Source organism: Silurus meridionalis, chromosome 6 (genome assembly GCF_014805685.1).
Source record: "Silurus meridionalis isolate SWU-2019-XX chromosome 6, ASM1480568v1, whole genome shotgun sequence".
Lineage (NCBI taxonomy): Eukaryota > Metazoa > Chordata > Actinopteri > Siluriformes > Siluridae > Silurus > Silurus meridionalis.
This window is the reverse complement of record NC_060889.1, coordinates 21,503,774-21,518,641: the sequence shown is the minus strand read 5'-3', so window position 1 is coordinate 21,518,641 and position 14,868 is coordinate 21,503,774. Positions and strand designations below refer to the sequence as shown.

Sequence of the window (14,868 nt, the reverse complement as noted above, 5' to 3'; positions counted from 1 at the left end):
AGTGATACCGACTCGTTGGTAACCTGGGGCTTTTATTTTTAACCGATAACACTCTCCAGCGTTTCTCTTTTCGCCCATTGAAGATGCGATAGAGCAAATTGTGACTAGTGATGGGAAGTCAGATTCTTTTTTGCGAATCAGTTCTTTCAGGCAGTTCGTTTCAAAGAACCGGTTAAAAAAAACGGTTTACCAGTTCTTTTACGTACTTACGTCATGACGTCATGCATATCCAAATATCATCTCGGCGGATGAACACATTTAAATAAAGTCATGTCTATTGCATGACGGCATATAGCTTATCTGTTTAAATTAAATCATCATCATCATCATCATCTTAGAAATGTTCCTTACATTTACGTTTTGCACTAAATCACCCAATACAGGCACTGATGTGCAAAACGTTGATGTTTTAAGTTGTTAGTAAATAAACTTACTTTTCATTTAAGTCCTCAGTTCACCTGTGTTTATATATCAGCAGCGCAGCACCAGCTCTTACAGTATGTCGAAGACATCTGATTCGGAGTCCAAAAAGTGTGTGTGTGTGTGTGTGTGTGTGTGTGTGTGTGTGTGTGTGTGTGTGTGTGTGTTAATGTCAGACAGCACGCGTACTGCTCGGTAGGTCGCACATGCTCAGTATTAACAATTCGTTGGTATCAGTAGTATGTCGGACGTGTCCGAAAGAAACGGTTCTTGATACAGTACTGGTGACTCGAAAACAGCAGTATGTGTGCTGCTCGGAATCGGCAGGTATGCGCATGCTCAGTGATGATCACTTGTTCAGCAGCATGTTTCAGTTTAATGTGTGTAGTGTTGGAGAAACTAGAGAAGAACCCCATTCTCAGGGATATTGATTTATTTTGATTTATTAGACGGTCATACACATTCAAAAGTGAGAAACTTCAGTAATTTTGTTGATTAGTGCTGATTTGAGACGTGAACTGTTTTGAACGATTCAGTCCGATTTGGTGAACTGGTTCGACCAGTTCACTAAAAAGAACCAGTTCAAATTAACGATTCGTTCACGAACCGGACATCACTAATTGTGACAGATTGACTACTACCATCTGAGGCAAGTGGACCGACATTGGCGGCTTGGTTGCGGCCTCGTTGATGCGGGTCACCTTTGTTATCAATGCAATTACAGTTAACAGTGCAATGTTCTGCGGCCATGTTGTTCCAGCAGGTTAGCTAGCCTCACTGCTAAAAAAGCCTTTGTTCCGACTAGCAGATGATCGATAATGTTAGCTTCAAGCCAGGGGAGGAATGAGAAGTGGAGCTGCTGTGTCCCGTCCGTGCAGCGGCATCGCCATGACTCTCAGCACATCCAGCTCCATAACTGTCATGGCGCTGCATTATGGACAAGAGCTTTCCACCCGTAAAGAATAGACGCTTGAAAGACATTTAGCTTTCCATACTAGTTTTGTGTATATCCGTTATTCGAGTTTGCATTGTGTTATTGTGTTTGGCCAACATGAAAACCGTTAGGAAACTTGCTTGTATTGTGTTTCTTTCATGAACACAGGTTATTTCCTGTTCATTCAGTGAGCTACCATAGCGGTATTATTGTTTATTATCCAGTAGTCAAGTCAAGAAGCTTTTATTGTCATTTCAACCATATATAGCTGATGCAGTACACAGTGAAATGAAACAACGTTCCTCCTGAACCCAGGTGCTACATACAACATAAAACGACAGTCACAGAACAGAAGAACTGGTGCAAACAGTGCAAAAGACAACACAAGACAGTGCAAGACAACACAGGACAGCGTAGGACAATACACAAAATATAAAAATAAAAACAACAATAGCTCCGCCAGTAAAACCTGTCGTGACAGAATAAGGTGCACAGTAGCAGAAAAATGTAAACAGAGAAATGCAAACAGAATTGTGCAATTCTACAATAGCAGAAAAATATAACAGAATTGTGCAATTCAACAATAGCAGCAATCAAAATAAACAGAACAGTGGCCAAAGGATTTGGACAGAATGTTGTGCAAAAAGAGCAAGTCCCGGAAGATCAGCAACAAATGGCATGTAAACATTTTGCGATAATGAAAGTGAATTTTGCTGAAACCTGGGTGTGCGAAGTGTATGTGTGTTGAGTCCGGTTGTACAGATCAGTCACTCATTTGTGTGTAAGTGTGTGTGGTGTGTATGTGTGTGTGAGAGAGTTCAGTTCAGATGTTTGTTGAGGAGCCTGATGGCTTGCGGGAAAAAATTGTTGCACAGTCTTGATGTGACGGCCCAAATGCTTCGGAACCGTTTTCCTGATGGTAGGAGGGTGAAGTGTGTGTGTGACGGGTGTGTGTGGTCGTCCACAATGCTGTTGGCTTTGCGGATGCAGCGTGTGGTGTAAATGTCCATGATAGAGGGGAGAGAGACTCCGATGATCTTCTCAGCTGTCCTCACTATCCTCTGTAGGGTCTTGCGATCCGAGACGGTGCAGTTCCCAAACCAAGCAGTGATGCAGCTGCTTAAGATGCTCTCGATGGTCCCTCTGTAGAACATGGTCAGGATGGGGGGAGGGAGATGAGCTTTCCTCAGCCTTCTCAGGAAGTAGAGACGCTGCTGGACTTTCTTGGTGATGGAGCTGGTGTTAAGTGACCAGGTGAGGTTGTCCGCCAGATGAACACCAAGGAATTTGGTGCTCTTGACGATCTCCACTGAAGATCCATCGATGATCAGTGGAGAATGGTCACTCTGTGTTCTCCTGAAGTCAACAACCATCTCTTTCATTTTGTCGACATTCAGAGACAGGTTGTTGGCTCCACACCAGGCTGTTAACCGTTGCACCTCCTCTCTGTATGCTGACTTGTCGTTCTTGCTGATTAGACCCATCACAGTCGTGTCATCAGCAAACTTAATGATATGATTCGAGCTGTGCGATGGTGCACAGTCGTGAGTCAGCAGAGTGAACAGCAGTGGACTGAGCACACAGCCCTGAGGGGCTCCAGTGCTCAGTGTGGTGGTGCTGGAGATGCTGTTCCCGATCCGTACTGACTGAGGTCTCTCAGTCAGGAAGTCCAGGATCCAGTTGCAGAGGGAGGTGTTCAGGCCCAGTAGGCTCAGCTTCTCGATCAGGTGCTGAGGAATAATTGTGTTAAATGCTGAACTGAAGTCTATGAACAGCATCCTTACATAAGAGTCCTTGTTATCCAGATGGGTGAGGGCCAGATGGAGGGTTGTGGAGATGGCATCGTCCGTGGAGCGGTTTGGACGATACGCGAACTGCATGGGGTCCAGTGCGGGTGGGAGCTGGGTCTTTATGTGCCCCATGACGAGCCTCTTGAAGCACTTCATCATGATGGGTGTGAGTGCAACGGGACGATAGTCATTGAGGCAGGAGACAGAAGACTTCTTCGGCACAGGAATGATGGTCGTCGTCTTGAGGCACGTAGGGACAGTGGCGCTGCTCAGGGAGATGTTGAAGATGTCAGTGAAGACATCTGCTAGTTGTTCTGCACATTTCCTGAGCACTCTGCCAGGAATGTTGTCAGGTCCAGCAGACTTCCATGGGTTAACTCTGCATAGAGTTTTCCTCACTTCAGCTGTGGTTAGACAGAGCACCTGGTCACTGGGAGGAGGGATGGTCTTCCTCGCCACCACGTTGTTCTGCACCTCGAACCGGGCATAGAAGTTGTTCAGCGCATCTGGAAGGGAGGCATCACGGTCACAAGCAAGTGATGTGGTCTTGTAATTCGTGATCGCCTGGATGCCCTGCCACATGCGCCTGGAAGTGGCCATGGATTCTCTTAGCGTGTGCGCGCTTCGCCTCTCTTATAGCACGGGACAGTTTGGCCCTTGCTGTTTTTAAGGCCGTCTTGTCCCCTGCTCTGAAGGCAGAGTCTCTTGTTTTTAGAAGCGCACGCACCTTGGCGGTCATCCATGGCTTCTGGTTGGAGCATGTAGTGATGGTCTTGGAGATAGTCACGTCATTAATGCACTTGCCGATGTAGCTGGTCACTGTTGACGTGTACTCCTCCAAGTTGATGAAATCGCCATTGGTTGCAGCTTCCCTGAACATGTCCCAGTCAGTGCATTCAAAACAGTCCTGGAGAGCAGACATGGATCCTGCTGGCCAGGTTCTCACATGTCTTTGAGCTGGTCTTGAACGCCTGCTGAGTGGTCTGTATGCTGGGATCAACATAACAGAGATGTGGTCTGAGTACCCGAGGTGGGGGCGGGGCTTCGCCCGGTATGCGCCCTGTATGTTTGTGTAAACAACATCCAGCGTGTTTTCTCCTCTGGTTGCAAAGTCCACATTCTGATAGAATTTGGGTAGCACAGTCCTGAGATTTGCGTGATTAAAATCTCCGGCGACTATAAACAATCCGTCAGGGTGTGTGTTTTGAAGTTCGCTAATGGTCCCGTAGAGCACACTGAGCGCTTCCTTAGCATTAGCGCTAGGTGGTATGTACACTCCGAGCACAATAGCGGTGGTGAATACACGTGTATTCATCTCTCAGATTCAGTAACTACCATAATACTCAATAGACCAACAATCTTTCAAATGCCCTTTTGGGCTGCACTATAAATTTAACACCCCAATGAATGTCATTTAACAATGACTATAGGAATGTCTGTAGTGAGTTTTGCCTGGTGACTCTCCAATCACAAACTCCATTGAGTTATTTATCAGTTGTTTTATTGTGATGATAAACGGCAGGTTTGCGTTGTTTGTATTCATGTTTTTTGTGCATTTGCTTGTTTCTTTATCTATCTGTTTATTTTTCCTCTCCTTTTGCAGGTCGCCATGCAGCAGTGTGAACCCCCGCAGCAGCAGAGGCAGCAGAGCGAGGAAAACCGGAAGTTGGAGGCGGAAACAGGGGACAGCGAGTCAATCGATGCAGAGGTGGGAAGTAACGAGTACAAATACTTTGTTACTGTACTTAATTCGATTTTTTTGGTATCAGTACTTTACTCCACTAATTATTTTTCAGACAACTTTTTACTTTTACTCATTACATTTTTACACAAATATCTGTACTTTTTACTTCTTACATTTTCAAAACCGGCTCGTTACTTTAGTTTTAATCCACTGATTTGGTGAAATATATATTTTTTATTTTCACTGTGCGCCGATTTCAGCCGAACAACCGATTTCCTGTTCCCCTTCAGGAACTCGAGCTGCGTCGAACGCTATGGGAACGCCCTGCGTGACCACGCTCTGAACCACGTGTGAAATCTAGCCAATAGGCAAGCCGTGACGCCATAGACAGGCGACGTCGCGTAAACCAGGAAGCTACAAGATGGCTGTGCGGTGGTAGCGACATTAGCTTCTGCTAGTTCAGGTAAGCGCTTTGAGTGTGTTATCTGTGCAGTCATGAGCTTATATGCAGGCAAAATTCTGTCTGCGTGTCTCCTGCTTGCCCGATTCATTTCGGGGTGACACGCAGCCGATGTGTTGTTTGCTTAGCTTAGGAGCGTGCTTAGTCGGCTCTCGAGGGTATCGGTTGTTAGCATTTAGCCGTGCGGCTATGCGCTCCGGCTGCTAGCCGAGCTCCGTTCCCGGGAGAGCGCTCGTTTGGTATCGGTTCTTTTCGGTGTGTGTGACGCGGTGCTCCGTATTCTTCCTCCGAGGTGGGTGAATTTTCGGGAGCGCTCTCCGAGGTGGCGCTCTTCCTCGCGGCTTTGGCTCTCGATGGTATCGGCTGTTAGCATTTAGCCGTGTGGCTATGCGCTCCGGCTGCTAGCCGAGCTCCGTTCCCGGGATTGCGCTCGTTTGGTGACGGTTCTTCCCCCGGTGCGTTCGCGGTGCTCCGTATTCTTCCTCCGAGGTGGGAGAATTTCAGAGCGCTCTCCGAGGTGGCGCTCTTCCTCGGCTTTGGCTCTCGATGGTATCGGCTGTTAGCTTTAGCCGTGTGGCTATGCGCTCCCGGCTGCTAGCCGAGCTCCGTTCCCGGGATTGCGCTCGTTTGGTATCGGTTCTTTTCCCGGTGTGTGTGACGCGGTGCTCTGTATTTCTTCCTCCGAGGTGGATGAAATTTCGGGATATTAGGGGAAGCATGCCTGGCGGCTGCTTCTTCTCCCGGTGCGGGCGGCGCAGCATTACATGTCTCTCTCCGAGGAGGTTGAGCTGGTGGATGCTGGCGAGCCTGCGGACTCCTCACAGCCTGTGCTGTATATGGAGCTCCTTGTGGTCGTGGCACGGGCGGTCCGAGCTGGATTAGCTTGGCCGGTCGTGTGGCGGGAGCAGCGCGCGCCAGTGAGCTGGTTGTGCGTTTCCTGCACTGTGTCACAGCCTCAGCGCCTCCCCTGATCTGCGCACCGAGGTGTCTGGGTCCTGGGAGGCCCGTGGACGCGCATGCTTTTCCGATGTTCTTTCGCTGTGCGCGAATGTTATTGGATCTGCGTGGCGCGGCTACGGGACGTTGCCGCTTGTGGTGGAGATGCTAGCTAGCTATCTCTCCCCGAGTGTTGCGTCTGTGACGGCTATCGGTTTGCCTCTGAGCGCCGCTTGGCTCTGGTGGGTAGCGCTGCGCGGCAGGTCAGGCTACAGGTTGCTTCCACACGATGAGTGTGTTGCAGGCATACCAGGCTGGCCTGCTATGGGGGATGATGCGAGCTTCCTTCTGAGCGTCATGGTGTCCCTCCTGGCCTGACCTGGTGACGCTGTGGGTAAGGGTGATTGCTGGCGGGTTCAGGAGGCCGCGGTGGCGTTTCAGTGGTAGTGCCTCGCTGCTCCGATGGAGCTGCTCAGCGGCAGCCGCGCCCTGGTACGTCCAGGCACAGCGAGATGGCCCGGTGAGAGAGTGTTGCCACCCGACTCCGCGGGGCGGTCCTAGGGGCCCCTGGCGACTCTCTAGGCCCGAGGAGGCTGGGCGGCCTGAGGTCGTCCTCGCCTCTGGTGAACGGGCTATGGTGCGTAGGCCTGATGGCTTGCATTTTGGAGGGCGGTGCGCACCTCATGCTACGGTGCTCGTCCCTCCCTGGCACCGCCGGGAGGCCGGTCTGTCGGCCCTGCCACAGGGTGTTCGGGACGCTGCCTCCCTCTAGCGGTTAACTCCCTTATTTCCGCTCGACAGTTCGTTGCGGATGGGTGTCATCCGCCGCCTCTCAGGGGGCTTCGACGGCCGCAGCACGCTGCTCCTGCCGTTCGGGTTCAGGAGGTCTGTCTGTTGGCCCTGCCACGGGTCGTGTTCAGGGCGCAGCTTCTCCAGCGGTTTGCTCCCAGTATTCCGCCCGTATGATCGCTGCGGACGGGGGGTTCCGCCGCCTCTCAGGAGGCTTCAACGGCCGCAGTACGCTGCTCCTGCCGTTTGGGTTCAGGAGGACTGTCTGTTAGCCCTGCCACGGGTCGTGTTCAGGGCGCAGCTTCTCCAGCGGTTTGCTCCCCGTATTCCGCCCGCGTGATCGCTGCGGACAGGGGGGGTTCCGCCACCTCTCAGGAGGTGTGGTCGGCTGCAGAGCACCGCTCCAGCCGCTCTGAGTGGGTCGGGGGCCAGCCCCGAGGGGTTGGTTCTCCCTGTGGAGACTTTCTGTCAGTCTTAGGGCTGCCTGGAGTCTCTCGGGGTCCTGCGTACTGTGAAGAAGGGTTGCGATTCGGTTCGCATCTTCTCCTCCCGGCTCGACGGGTGTGTCCCGCCTGGCGGGACCCGTGCAAACCCTGGTCCTGGAACAGGAGTGCGCACACTCCTGGGGAAAGGGGCCATCGAGGTGGTTCCCCTCTCAGTTTGCGAGTCAGGCTGCTACGGCCCGTGCTTCGTTGTTCCGAAGAAGGACGGTGGGTTGCGTCCCATTCTGGATCTCTGCTACTTGAACCACTCACTTTTGGGGCTCGGGTTCAGGTTTCTCGTTTAGAGGTCGTGTCTCAGGTCATGTCCAAGGACTGATTTGTCATCGCTAGATCTGGAGGTTGCATGCTCCCATGCAGCCGTCCTTCACCGCGCACGGAGGTTCCTGAAGTTGCTGGTGAAGCTTACCAATATCGGTCCTTCCGTGCGGCCTAGCGCCTCACCCGTGCCTTCACAGAGTGCGTGAGCAGCACTGACCCGCTGCGGCTTCAGGGCATCCGCGTTCTGTATTATATCAGCGATTGGTTGATGGTGGCTCGTTAGACCACCTGGCGGTTTGGCATTGAGGTGCTGTTCCGCCTGCATGAAGGTACTGGGGTTCGGTCTGGGACGCCGGGTTGTGTGTACTTTCCCAGCGTGGAGGGCCACTTTCTCGGCGTGGTGTGGGACTCGGCCGAGTTGCGGGCACGGTTGTCTCCCGCCCGGTTTGTAGTCATCCTCACTGCAGTCAGGAGGGTAGGGGCAGGCCGCCTGGTCACTGTGAGGCAGTTCCAGAGGCTGCTGGGTCTCATGTCGGCAGTGTCCGCATGTGGCCCCTCCAGTGGTGGCTCCGGGGCAGTAGGTTCTCCCCCTGAGGGAGTCTGTGTCATCACATCAAGGTCTCACGGTGTGCCCGTGAGCCTTGGTTGCATGGTAGAACCTTACGTTCTGTCCCGAGGCCCCGCTTTAGGGACTCCTTGTCGCCGCGTAACGCTAACGACGGGCGCTTCCATCACGGGGTGGGGAGGCGGTCATGAGTGGCCACTCCTCTCAGGGTCTGTGGAGCGGCCCGCATCTCTTGTGGCACATAGGTTGCCGGGAGGTGCTGGCAGTGTTGTTGGGTTACAACTCTTTCTCCCAGTCCTTAGAGATCGCTATGTGTTGGTCCGCTCGGACAATGCTGCGGTGGTCTCGTACATCGCCCACCGGGGACCTCGGTCTCGCCCTTGCGAGCAACAGGCGCAGGGGTCTCTTGTGGTCCCGGACGAACTCCTCTCATTTAGAGCCGGTTACATCCCGGGGCGGTTGGATGCCTGAGCAGGCGCCCTGTCGAGACAGTGGCTGCCGTGGGACGGTCTTGGCGAGGCTACGCCTGTCGCCTTTCCCGATTGCGCTGCTCTCGGGAGTTCTGGGAAAGTTTTGCGGTAGGGAGTCTGTCTCCTCCGGGTAGCACCTGGTTGGCGGGCGGAACCCTGGTTCACCCCTGCCCGGTGTTGTGGAGCCTGTGGCCCCTGAGGGGACACGGTTTGTAGCGGCTGTTCTCTCTGCCGAGGTAGTAGAGGCCCCTCTCACTCCAGAGCTCCCTCCATGAGGAGGTTGTATGCCGCACGATGGCGACTGTTCGCGTCACGGTGTGAGCACCATGACTTGGACCCAGATGACTGCCGGTCGGTTCAGTTCTGGTGTTTTGCAGGTACAGTTTGCCGCTGGGTTAACCCCTTCGACCCTGAGGGTTTCCGTGTTCGCTGGGTAGGTCCCATTGGTGACACGTTTCCTCCGCGGCGCCCGGAGGCTGTGGCCCGGGACACGACTCGGAGTGCCTGTCTGGGACTTGGCAGTTGCCTCGTCCCACCTGGAGTTGCCCCCTGGCATGCCCAGAGTGTTCTTACACGGGCCAGGTGCTCCCACACGATGTGTCGTGTTACAGGCATTCTGCCCTCCTCTATTATAGCCCCGACCAGGGGTTACGAGACCCGGCTGTGTCCAGTGCGAGCACTGGGTGCTTATCTCCACAGGACGAGTCCTTGGGGGTGGTTGGTGCAGTTGTTCGGCTGCGAGTCCTGGTCCCCGCCCCGATCGCGGTCAGGGCTCGCCCCGCCGGAGTGTGGCGGCCTCTGCGGCCGGGTGCACATGAGTGTCACTCCGGGACGTCTGTGACGCTGCGGGTTGGTCCACCCCGCTGGCCTTTGTCAGGTTCTATGGCCTCGACCTCAGAGCCACCCGGGCTCCTCTGTCCCTACGTGCTGGTGCGAGGCCCTCACTCTTTGGCAGGGTCTGGTCAGTGTGGCGTGATTGGACACTCGTTCCCATAGCGTTCGACGCAGCTCGAGTTCCTGAAGGGCGTCTCAAGGTTCTGACGTAACCCTAGTTCCCCGAGGGCAGGCGCTGCGTCTCCGTGCCACACTCCCTGCATCCCTGCGGCGCTTACCTTCTCTCTTGCAGAAGCTAATGTCGCTACCACCGCACAGCCATCTTGTAGCTTCCTGGTTTACGCGACGCCGCCTGTCTATGACGCCACGGCTTGCCTATTGGCTAGATTTCACACGTGGTTCAGAGCGTGGTCACGCAGGGGCGTTCCCATAGCGTTTCGACGCAGCGTCTCGTTCCCTCGGGGAACTAGGGTTACGTTCGTAACCTTGAGACGTTACTGCGTGTCTTTTTCAATCCGCTGGTGTATAAAGTCCTGACTCTCACTCTTTACGAAGATAAGAATCAGCAGGCAGAAGGCAGTGAGAAGTTTGGGGTTAACGTGGATGAGACAGAGGGAGTCAGTGATGTAAACATGACTGAGAACAGACACATTCATGATCATTATCATCTTTTCTCTGCTTGTGTTCTATATGTGGATGTTCAGCCTGGATACATTCATTAGGTAACAACATTTTTAATTTGTTTTGTATTAATATATATATATATATATATATATATATATATATATATATATATATATATATATATATATATATATATATTTGGCTGTCAAAATTAAAATTATTGTAAAAGCCACTAGATGTTATTAACACTAACAATTCAGGATTTCTGTTTTTACCTCTTTTTTTTGCCTCTTTTATATTTAGTTATTTATTTATGTATTTATACTTTTTATAAAAATAAAAGTATAAATACATAAATAAATAACTAAATATAAAAGAGGCAAAATTAAAACCTCCAGCAAAACATACACTTATTCACGTCTTTCCTTCTTTACTAAGATATAAAATAAATAAATAATTTTAATCAGTAAACTTTTGTTTTATTTTTGCTCAAATCAAACACCAAATCCACCATGTTTTACACAATTTACCCTCTGGGTGGCGTTTTGTGGGTTTTTCCCTCATAATTGCGACACAAACTTAAATTACTGTCTTTATTGATCGTACAGATAAAAACAATACATCATTCAAATCTGTAAAATGTCTATGATTTTATATATATATATATATATATATATATATATATATATATATATATATATATATATATATATATATATATATATAAAAGCTTCTTGACTTGAAGAGGTGCACTTTCTCCGGTATCACCTCATTAACTGTCCGTGTGGAAACATACCAAAGACTCTTAATGATGTCCACACATCTCTGCACTGTTATAGCCTTTATATTTAATCACTGTACATATGCTTACATACATATCACATGCTGTAAATATGCTACATATTTATCTGCACTATTTACACGATTGCTACTTTTTGCACTTCTGGTAGATGCCAAACTGCATTTCGTTGGTGTGTACCTGTACTATGCAATGACAATGTTCTATCTATCTATCTATCTATCTATCTATCTATCTATCTGTCTGTCTGTCTGTCTGTCTGTCTGTCTGTCTGTCTGTCTGTCTGTCTGTCTGTCTGTCTGTCAAATATTAATATGATGTGAGGTCCAGTTAACAGCTAAAACAGGTAGAAGTAATAACTACTTTTTACTTAAGTACATGTCAGAGCCAAGACTTCTTTACTTTCACTTAAGTAAAAAGGTATAATTTATGTTGGGTGTTTTGTGATGCCTTTTTCCACTGTAAAAAAATGATTGTTTTACACTTCATATTCCTCCTCGAGAATAAACGTTGATTACAGCGAGTTACACAGATATCGGTTCATGCGTGCGCCTAGTAGGGCTTCAGTGCTGCAAACGGAGATTTTCCAACTCGTATTCATGTGATTTCCCTTCTTCTCTACAGTCTGAATTTTCTGAAAGGTCCATGTCTTCCTCACCCATGGACTCGGAAGAGACCAGCATAAGTACATGCAACGCAGAGAACCAGGTACCAGCAGCGGAGCAAAAAGAGACTGTGAAAAACACACCTGCTGCCAAAGACAGCCAAAGCATTTCTCCTGCCTCCATTTTGTCTCAGAGGAAAGCCTCATCCTTTTCGGAGCCTACAAAAGGAAGCCAAAGTGAGGACGCTGCCTCTTCAGGCACGTCCGGCCTCAACCAGACGCACTTTGTGTGTCTTCCTCTGGTGTCTGAGGGACTAAAGTTGGTGTGGGTGCGCTCTGAGCAGACTAATGAGCTGGACGCTGTTTCTGAGCTGGTAGAAGCATTTAATTCTGTTCCCTTCCCCACAGAGCAGGAGGCCAGTGCTCTGGCACGCAGATGCTCCCTGTCCCCCGAGCGCGTCAAAGTGTGGTTTATGATGCAATGCGTCCGATATGGAATCAGCTGGGCAGACGACGACATCCAGCAAACACAGCTTAAGCTGCGGCGTCTGTTTGGAGAGAAGGGGGAGGAAGAAGAATAGGATTATTTAGCACATGAAGAAAGGACACCAGAGACCACGCAGCAGGGTGTTAAACAGGTGCCTGTATTAGACGTCTATACGGGTTATGCACACTACACACCACAACCAGTTTTCTCCCAGGATGATACCAAATACTACAACAGCAGGCAAAACAGACAGAGATTGATCTGGCACTGCATTCTTTGTATCTCTCATTTATGGTTATTGTTTGTAATGTTTCATGTTAAGATTGTGGTTCTTGTTTTCTCATCTAGTCTTCAGTCTGCATCATAGTCAGTCTGTGTCAAGTCTTCAGTCTGTGTCCTTGTGTACAGTCCTTGTTAGTTTTGAGTATTTCTGTGTTGCATGTTAATTTGTGGTGTTTGTTGTTATGGTGTTTGATGTAGCAACTTGGTCCTTGGATGAAGGTTGTCTCGTTTCATTTAGTCCTGTATTGCATATGGTTGGAATGAGAATAAAAGCCTTCTTCTCTGGACTTGTTTCTTTGTCTTTTCTTTTGTTTGCGATTAAATAATATATCTGTACTTGCATCTAAGTTCCTTTATTTGTCAAATCACATCTATTTGATTTATTTGGTATTCATCTGTTTAAAGAGACGTTTTTTAAAGTACTAAGCATATTACATTTTTGGAATAATACTCGTTATTTTAAATGCTTGTGATTTTGCTTTATTAGAGATATTTTTGCCTCAGTCCCTGTTTTTCTGATGTGGTTTAATGTATTTTTGTTCAATAGATGATTGAACCATCCATTTTCCTGTTTTGGCCAATAAAAGCAAAAAACATAATAGTTATTAAAGTATCACTGTGACTGTAAAACTGTTTATTACATTTTTTTACATATAAAACAAAAAACATGTATTTATCTGTGTAAAAAAAACAAAAATATTTGTTTGAATCATTAAAGTGTGACAAATGTGTAAAAAAAAAAAAAGTTGACAAATACCAAATACTTTCTAACTAAACCACTTATATCATTGGGAAATATTCCAAAAAATTTGTACATATGAAAGAATATTTATTCTCAAAATTAAATGCAGTAATGTTGACCTTTAATAGCATTTTAAGTTTAAATGAGTTAAACTATCAATAAACTTAAATAGAAAAAAAAAACACAGATTGTAAATAATCAGAAACAGTAGACAGTCAGGCCCAGTTGAGGTCACCCACTAAAAGAACTTCCTTAAGATTTAGTCTTGATAGTTGTTAAGTTATTGAAATTAAAGTTTTAGAAGAGACCGAAGGGGGTCTGTTACAACCAACCACGGTCACATTTTGAGATCTTGATGTTCAAGGCTAAGAATTTAAACTGTTTACTGAGTGATGATGTAGCTATCAGTCTGGTATTACATTTATTTCTTATATAAATTGCAATGCCACCACCTATCATCAGTATCTCGAATATTTTCTGTTTAGACCACCAGAGGGCACCCCTTGTTGTACCTGTCTCTGACTATTTGCTTCAGGCCTCCACAGCACACCCTGGTGCTTTATTTTGAATTTCATATTTTGTTGTTACTTCCAGTTCCACACCAGTTTTGTTTGACTCATTTGCAACATTCTGTGTTAAGTAATTATCTATCTTACCTAACCAGTCCTTAAAGTACATATGTAACTGAGTTAAAATAATAATAGCTAAATTCAGAGAAATTGGGAGAACTCGCCATTGGTTGTTGCACAGCTTGCAGTTGGGTTCATTATACTGGGGGCGATGCAACGTAATCGGCAACAGTCTCATATACAGTCTAAACATTTTCATTATATTTAATCCTTAGCTAAATATAAAACGAATGGTCATGTGCACATCAGTATACCGTAATTTTTGTTACACTTTATAATAATAGTAAAGGTGAAATAGTGGAACACTTATTTTGGTCATGTCATTACACTCAGTAATTTTGGTATGATATTGGTGTTTTTGTTAAATTGAAGATTTTGCCAGAATTTTCATTACAAATGAGAAATGTTATATTTGGGTATTTTGACTCAGACCCCACAAAAGAAAATTTGTTTTATTATAAATGTAATTATTTTCTTAAGCAAGGTTTACCTGTCTTTGTGGTCTTTTTAAGAGATATAGAACATTATATTAATTTGATTTTGATATCTACTGATAAAGCTATGAAGACTGTTAAAATGTCTACTGTACTAAAGGTTTTGCTGTAAGGAATTTTATGTAAAACAATGGCCCTTTTTTGTTTATATTATTTATTGATTTATTTTGTATTGTTTTTTTTTTACTGTTGTATGTTTGTTGTCTTTCAAGTATCACTACTGTAGATATTTTGTACTGATTTGTATGTTCTTTTCAGCAAAAAAATTAAATAAATAAACTGTGAAGGGTTGGAGTAGGTGAAGACTTTCATAAAATAAAAAATAGGTCGATTTTTCTTTCATATAACTTTTACCCAGCGTGCACGAATCATGATTTTAAAAACCTGGAAATGTGAAATTGGCCTATCTATTTGCAATGCTTCATGGCATTGTAGTTTTATTTACCCAGTTAGCCCTGACACACACACACACACACACACAGTCTCGTATTGCCTTAATGACAAATTTTCAAATATTTGTATTTCAGATCGAATATTTTACATGTTGTAATTCAAGTTGTAGCT

General features: G+C 47.2%; 1 protein-coding gene across 1 annotated transcript; it reads left to right on the top strand.

Annotated features, from left to right (window-relative positions):
- Nucleotides 1–716: 716 nt before the first annotated feature.
- LOC124387624 (zinc fingers and homeoboxes protein 1-like) lies at nucleotides 717–12,732 on the top strand. Its single transcript, XM_046852053.1, has 3 exons — nucleotides 717–747; nucleotides 4,748–4,852; nucleotides 11,691–12,732. The coding sequence occupies exons 1-3, from the start codon at nucleotides 724–726 to the stop codon at nucleotides 12,249–12,251; spliced, it is 690 nt and encodes a 229-aa protein (XP_046708009.1). The 5' UTR covers nucleotides 717–723; the 3' UTR covers nucleotides 12,252–12,732.
- Nucleotides 12,733–14,868: the final 2,136 nt, after the last annotated feature.

Excerpts from the sequence above, each read along its gene's own strand:
- LOC124387624 (XM_046852053.1), top strand. The coding sequence starts at position 724 with ATGTGTGCTGCTCGGAATCGGCAG. Across the intron at positions 748-4,747 it reads GTGCTGCTCGGAATCGGCAG|GTCGCCATGCAGCAGTGTGA; the intron begins GTATGCGCATGC and ends CTCCTTTTGCAG. Across the intron at positions 4,853-11,690 it reads GCGAGTCAATCGATGCAGAG|TCTGAATTTTCTGAAAGGTC; the intron begins GTGGGAAGTAAC and ends TCTTCTCTACAG.